Source organism: Nymphaea colorata, chromosome 2 (genome assembly GCF_008831285.2).
Source record: "Nymphaea colorata isolate Beijing-Zhang1983 chromosome 2, ASM883128v2, whole genome shotgun sequence".
Taxonomy (NCBI): Eukaryota; Viridiplantae; Streptophyta; class Magnoliopsida; order Nymphaeales; family Nymphaeaceae; genus Nymphaea; species Nymphaea colorata.
The window spans coordinates 33,501,411-33,509,224 of NC_045139.1; the positions used below are offsets into that span (position 1 = coordinate 33,501,411).

Below are 7,814 nucleotides of genomic sequence, written 5' to 3' on the forward strand. Positions count from 1 at the left end.
GACGCAAATTGCTTATTTCCATATTTAACTTCAAATGATACAAGGGATCATTGATGGAACACATTGAAACAAAGGAATTACAAATTGGCAGCAGAAGCAGCAGTTTGAAATGCCTCTGGAAATTGCACTCACACAGCACATAGAGCGAGCTATATATGGACTTTATAATGACAATCAATAAAGAAGCAAACCAAAACACTCAACACCCATGAAAATTACTCACTAAATAAACAGACCCAGTAAATGCTAGCGCTTGCTCACTGATGTTTCTCCTCTGAATAGGGTGGCATTGGGTGGGAGCCATGATATGGTGGATACCAAGGCTTTGGTGGGAAGTGTGGGATGATTGGCACAGGTGTCCCATACACAGGAGGTGGGATGATGATCTTGGGAGGGAAGTGAGGGATGGGTGGGAATGGCTTGTTGAAGACAGGAGGGCATGGCTTCTTGTATGTTGGTGGCTTGTAAACTGGAGTAGGGGGCTTCACATACACAGGTGGCTTGTACACTGGAGTGGGAGGCTTGTAAACAGGAGTTGGGGGCTTGTAAACAGGAGGCTTGTGAACAGGAGGCTTGTAAACAGGAGGCTTGTAGACAGGAGTAGGAGGCTTGTAGACAGGAGTAGGAGGCTTGTAAACAGGAGTTGGGGGCTTATATACTGGAGTAGGAGGCTTGTAAACAGGAGTTGGGGGCTTGTAAACAGGTGTTGGGGGCTTGTATACTGGAGTTGGGGGCTTGTATACTGGAGTGGGAGGTTTGTAAACAGGAGTTGGGGGCTTGTATACTGGAGTTGGGGGCTTGTATACTGGAGTGGGAGGCTTGTAAACAGGAGTTGGGGGCTTGTATACTGGAGTTGGAGGCTTGTAGACAGGAGTTGGGGGCTTGTAGACAGGAGTTGGAGTTGGGGGCGTGTAGACAGGAGTTGGAGTTGGGGGAGTCTCATAGACAGGAGGGGTAGGAGGAGTTTCAGTTGGTGGAGGGTAGTAGACCTTAGGAGGAAAAGGGAAGTAGGTTTTGGGAGGGAAGGTGGGGAAGGGTGGGAACTGAGGCAATGGGGGCTTGTTGAACCAGGGGGATTGGCACCATGGGTGGTTCTTGAACCAAGGGTGCATGCACCAGAAGGTGGCAGATGTGCAGATGAGTGGGGAGAAGGCAAGGTTGCCCTTAGTGATGAAGGTGTGCTTGCCATTCTCAAGCGCCTTGTAGATGAGCTTGTGGGACTCTGGGCTGGCTGCTGAAGGGCATGGCTTGTTGTCAGCGCCCTGGATGCGAGCGAAGCACTCCTGGTTCAGGCTTGAGCCTTTTGGCTTCAGGAGCTCCTTTGGGAGGTCGACGGTGAACTTGCCGTCCTTGTCGAAGTGGCCCTGCGCTCTGGTGCTTAGCTCTCCCTTCTCGTTCTTACAGTCGATGTTCACGGTAAGACCTGTTAGAGAAAAGGATCAGTTGCCGTGAAAATCTCTGTAAATGATGTTGCTGCTTAGAGAACATGAAGAAACTCCATGGCAGCAGAAGCACAGATTGTTAAGTGAAGTTCTTCTAGGTAGATCTGCCCTTAAAAACAAAAATATGAAAAGATCCTTGGAAATGCAATTCTATTAACCAATTGTGAGAGATTTCGAAAAGTTAATCTTCTGTAGTTGAAAACTTTCAAAAAAATCCGGGTGCGTCTTGTTTTCAGTTCGTCCCTTCTTCATCACTTTCCTCAAATCTGGGCCGCTCATTTCCATGATGAACGTCATTTATCTGGTTCAGCATACCTCAGCCAATCAGATATAGTGAAGTTCAACCAGGCGATACTTCATTTTTTCATGGAATTAGAAAAGACAAACATGCATATGATTGTCTACCAAATCCTTCATTATCACTTGTCAGCAACCACCCACCAACCATCCGGAGATCTAGATCAGTAACAGTGATAAAACATACTAAAAATGACAAAAAACGCTTTTTAAAACTCACATCATGGCCGAAAAATGTGCGTGTACGTGTGTGCACGCCCACGCATCGTAGACTGCACGAACTCGAAGCTTAAAAAATCCAAAAAAGAGAAAAACTGGAAACTCAACATGAGGAAGTGAAACCAAAATCAAGAAATGCAGCTACCCATTACATGGTGCATTGTACATTTGAACTTGAATTTCAGAAAAGTACTTCATAAATCATAATGATGTGAAAAATGACCTCTTCATGAAAAAATACTTTACGTATGAAAAAGATGTAGTAGCTGAAATTAAGATGCAAACAGAAACTCAATACAGAACCAGACTGTTAGCAATTGGACATCCCTGACAAAACAATAAAAGATGGAACCATAGGCTCATGAGCCACAGAGACGCGACTGAGTTCACGGTGGTCCAGTCCTGTAGTAAATCTCAGTCTCAGTACGCTCAAGTTTCCACTGTAGTTCATTCTGCATCAAAATGTACCCAATGGGACCAGCAAGAATTGAAGAGCCGTCGTCCACTAGGCATTAACAATTGAAGCCCATCTTGGAAGCTGGTAGAAGAAGAGTACTCATGAAGTAGGAAGAGCAAGTTCATGAACTCCAACATATCTTGCTACTAGAGTTCATGAACTTGGTCACATTTTACTCTCTAACACCCAAACGAGAGTACCAACACGAGAAAAACTAACAAGAAGGGAGATGTTCTACAAGACTCCATTAGTTCAAGGGAAGCATGCACAACCTGTGAATGCATGAGCCGGCTGTATCTTGTTCTCCAAGCAGTCTGAGCACTCGGCGAGCCCGACGACGATCGCGGGCGCGACTTGTTGAGAACAATGGGCCGAACTCACTAGGATGGCGAGCAGCCATCCTAGTAGAAATGGTCCTACTCTCATGGCAGACGAGCAAGAACAAGAAGGGGAGAGGAGAAGCAGGAGGAGGAAGAGGGACTAAGAGCTTGCCCTCCTGTACATGGATTGGCGTGGCGTTGATAGGAAGAGATTTAAAGAGGAGGAAAGGGGTTGGGCTTTGGCTGTGCCGACACCAATCTTATGGCAATCACATGCATCGGTTGGGGTCCATTTCCCCAAAAGATAATGCCTTCCTTTCATCACCCACCGGCATTCTTTGATCTCCCAACCGAGTATTACTCATCTCTGAGCTTACCTCTTACTAAAACCTCCCCAAAACTTCTCTCCCAGTCTCACCTAACACCTCCATGACTCCAACCATAAGCTAGTTACGTGTTTGACCCCTGCGTGTTCGGGCTATCAAAATGACAAAAATGCCCTTATAAAAAGAAGCCTATCATAAAAAAGAGAAAAAAAGATATTGGTACACTATTTTTAGTGTATCAATATGGTTAATGATTAAAATACTTTTAATTTATACTTAAAAAAACTTTTTTGTAAAAACCAAATTGGAAATGAAAAAAAGTAAAAAAAACTGTGGTGAACATTTCTTTTCAATAAATTACTAAACTATGCTTCTCTCCTTTACTGTGCATGGTGCGCCCGACTCATGTAACTTTCTTGCGGCAAGGTGATGTTTCGCCTCAGTCGGATCGAACAAGTGCAGAGTGTTCGACCCCAGAACCCGCCTACCATGCACCATAACCACGTTGGTTTGGTCTGTTTCATGCATTGGTTGATCAAGTTCTGGGCTCAAGTTGGGCCAAGCTTCTCGCACACACACAGACAAAACAGAAATATTGTGGTACCCTTTCGTCGACTTTGAAAGTTCGACGTGTTTATTTGTTAGCGAATGTTTCAACCATCTGTTCGGGCTACCAAAATGACATAAATACCTTTAAAATATTAAAAAAGGAACCCCATATGAGGACAAAATGGGAAAAGGTAACTCGATGCCTCGCCATGGAGTCGAACAAATGCAGATTCTTCAACCCCCGAACACGCGAACACCATGCACTATAACCATAGGATCCTGAGCTCATGCCAAGCTTAAAACACACACACACACACAAACAAAGAAACATACACCTGTGTTTTATTTGTCGATTTTGAAAGTTAGATGTATTTATTTATGTATACCTGTTATTTAGTGCCGATAAATACTTTTAATTTAACGAGGTAAAAAAGAAATAGTAGTCCAGATTGCACTAGAAATGGGTTATATATCTCGTAGCTCCGGTCAAGTTAGGTTATTTTGGTAATTTTGTATCCTCATGCAGTTTCTCCTTGGTAGATTAATCTTGCAATTCCATTGCTTTGCTTCATAAACTTGCCTTCATTAAATGCCCCTCAACAAGAGCCACTCACTTATCTTTTCGTGCCTCTCTGCCTCCAATCTTCAAGCTCACCTGCCACACATAAATTTCCATTTATTATCTAAAAAATAATAATTTACAGAGGCAACCCCAAGTTTCTTGATTGAATGATTAGATATATTATAATTTATATCTTACCTAGCTATTCCGGTTGGAAATGGGGTCTTGTCCTTAGCTATTAATTCTCTCTCTCTCTCTCTCTCTCTCTCTCTCTCTCTATATATATATATATATATATATATATATATATATATATATATATATATATATATATATATATATAATTCTTGAATTTCTATTATGAGTTTGATATAAGCAATATAATAGGATCAGTCCCTTTAATCTGCTCCCTTGCTCTCATACCACATGATGCAAATCTATTGTACATTTGATAGTTTCACATCTCAGATGCTGATGAAAGATCTCTGTTATGTAAAACTCACAATGTAAGCAAACACCTAATTTTACTAATACATGAAAAAAATGATTTGAGATCCTCAATTTATGAACAAAACCTCATATTTGAGTTTGGATTTTTTTTTCTCCGACCTTAAAAAGGATTTAAAATTCTCAATGATCTTACATGACCTTGGATCTCAGATCCAAGGCCACAAGACCAAAAAAAAAAAAAGTCAAAAAAGCAATAGTGTCAATGAACAATAACAGCAACAACAGTAATAATAAATAATAATAATAATAATAATAATAATAATAATAATAATAATAATGAAGTAGTAAAAGAGAGACAAAGAAGATATTGGGTCTGTGATTGCCCTTAATTTTGCCTTTTGGGTGGGACCAACACTAAGACTGTCCAACAGGGACAGTCACAAGCTAGCACTTAATGCCACCCCCAAATTTAGGTCTCTTGTCCTCTTAAGAGGCACTGGATTTTGGATCCTCTTTATAGAGGGAACACCCATTTCCTCAAATTTATGGAGTGCCTGTTACTCTTCAAGAAAAGTCCAATTCTAGAAGCTTGTGCTGTTGGGTACCAACCCTTGAGAGTTGGCATCCATTAACAGGCTGACTGCTCAGAGTCTCAAGATCCAAATGGCCTTGGATCTGGGTACCTGGAATAACTGTTAAAATATAAATGACATGGTTGGTTAGAAAGCACCTTTTCATGTGGATTTTTAGAAGTTAATGGAAGTTTTTCAAGATTTTGATTTCATTGCTGAAAAAATATTGGATCCATGATTATTTTCGAAAATGTTTAAAGTCTCTACAGACCTTAAGTGCTCCATGAATCTGCCCTAAAAATTGAGAAAGATTCATAGACACTTAGTTTTGGTATATTTTTATGAATTTGTTTTAAACTTTGGGTAGATTCATTTGAAAACACAGCTACCAATATCCCCAACCTTAAAAAAAATCCAGATATATCAAGATATTCTTTACAAGACTGCTATATATGTTTATAATATATGTATGATTAATTTACTTTACTGAAACCATATTGTTTCTTAATATAATTTTCTTGTTTTTGAACACTCCAGATTTATTCAACAAAAAACAAATTCTGAAAAAATGGACTTCCATGAAAACTGCTGCAGAGAAATAGCTGGGAAATAAATAGTCATTGTATTCTCACATTCACACCAAGTTCATTCAATAGGTGCAACACTGCTCCTCCGTTATTCCATATCAATCATAAAAACATCAGTACTTGTCTGGGTACCCACAAAGGAGTATCATATCTCACTCCACGGCGCATGGAAGGAAATCTCAAGATAGCAGATGAATTTCATTATATATATATATATATATATATACACACTACGGATACATACATATACGTATGAAAATTTAACAAGCATGCAAGTTCATTCGCTGAAGGTATATGTCCCAATAATGGTGATGAATAAATGAGATAAAATTATAGTGCCCTCAAAGTGGAGGACTCCAATGTGAGGTCACAAACGTTCCACTTGCGGTCCTATTTTTTGTCAATAGGATGCTCAGTTGGAGGATGATAAAAAGCCGTCAATGCAGTTGTTATCATAAATAAACTAATAAATGACCGGAGCTGTGCGCCAAAGAGCTGCAGATTTGGTCTACTTTGCAACCCACAAGCCGTCCACTTTCTGCCACTTGTTGTCTTCATGCGTTGCAGAAGAACCAAGGTGAGAAACTTCTTCTTAGTTTTTTTCATTTCCCTAAAAGATTTAGTTATATATATATATATATATATATATATATATATATATATATATATATATATACATACACGGTTAGAAAACTAAATTTAAAGATTTGGTACTAAAGAACTGTTACTATTAGCGACAGTTTATGATCTAGCTAGCATTGGTTTATCGTGGCTTTAGTGACGGTTGATTGTTTTTTAGTATCAAACTTTCAAATTATAGACATTGGCATTAGCAACAGCTTATGAGCTTACTAGCAAGGTTTATGGTAACTTTAGTGGTGATGTATAGTTTTTTAGTATCAAATTTTGAAGTTTTAACTATCCAACAACTATATATGTTCATCATGATTGATCGGACAATCCTGGTTAGATAGTTATATGACTTTGAAATATATTACTCACTATTCAATTTTCATAAGTTAGAGTCACCTAGTCATTTAACCAAAAACATGCGATCAACTATCATGGACGGTTTTCATCATCTAGTATTAGTCTACACTTTTTTTCCGTGTTTCTTTTCTCACTCATCCATCTGCTTTACATTGATGGCTCTGATTGAATGGCTGAGTGACAATGGATAGCTAGAGTCACATTTCTGTCATCTCTCTTTCTCTCTCTCTCTCTCTATATATATATATATATATATATATATATATAGAGAGAGAGAGAGAGGACAGAAATGTGAGATGGAAAGATCTTGAGGGGGTGTTGGGTTTAAAAGGCAGAGAGATTGGGTGGTGTTGCTAGCTACCCACCTCTACTGATATTAAGGCAATGGCGGTAGGAGGGCGCTGCCTTTCTCCCTCAGTTATTGCAGACAGATAGTTGAGGGGGAGCTTTACACAGACTCATGTGTGTACGTTCCACCTCCTCCCAAGGACTTGGGGTCCCTCTTACAGCCTCACTGCATCTTCTTCCTGCCACACAGAAATAATGGCTATCATGTTACAACCGAACTTGCAGACATTAACTCTCCGATCTCTTTTTCTCTCTCTAAAAGATGGTGTACATGTCTTGAAAAAGATCTACAGTCGCCACCATTGTTATAAATATCCTTTTTGGGTATTAAAGGGTGAGGTTTTTTTAGGATATGATACGATAGAGTTAATTTTCTTTAGAAAATCTGGTAAGTTTTGAAAAAGTTTAAAAAAGAAAGATCCTAAAGTGACAAATATGGAAATAAAATCTGATAATTAAAATGTGAATAGAACTAAAAAAATGGTTTTGTGTGTGTGTTTTTTTTGCGTTTTCCTGTTTTCTTTGACTGACCTTTTGTTAAAGTTTTTTGTGACATTGGGACTTTCAACACAGAAATAGGAACCCCGACCGACTTAGTATAGCTAGTCAAGCTGATGGGCCAGCGGAAGTTAATTCATCGATTCAATTTTCATGGGTGCTACTCGTCTGGTCTGCAAATGGTAGTAAACTCTGCT

The 7,814-nt window shown here is 39.5% G+C and overlaps 1 protein-coding gene across 1 annotated transcript; it reads right to left on the minus strand.

Moving 5' to 3' along the window:
* Positions 1-2,960, minus strand: LOC116249185 (repetitive proline-rich cell wall protein 2). Its single transcript, XM_031622365.2, has 2 exons — positions 2,688-2,960; positions 1-1,423 (listed from the first exon to the last, which is right to left on the minus strand). Exons 1-2 carry the CDS (start codon positions 2,839-2,841, stop codon positions 258-260), a joined length of 1,320 nt encoding a protein of 439 aa, XP_031478225.1. The 5' UTR covers positions 2,842-2,960; the 3' UTR covers positions 1-257.
* Between the last annotated feature and the right edge of the window lie 4,854 nt (positions 2,961-7,814).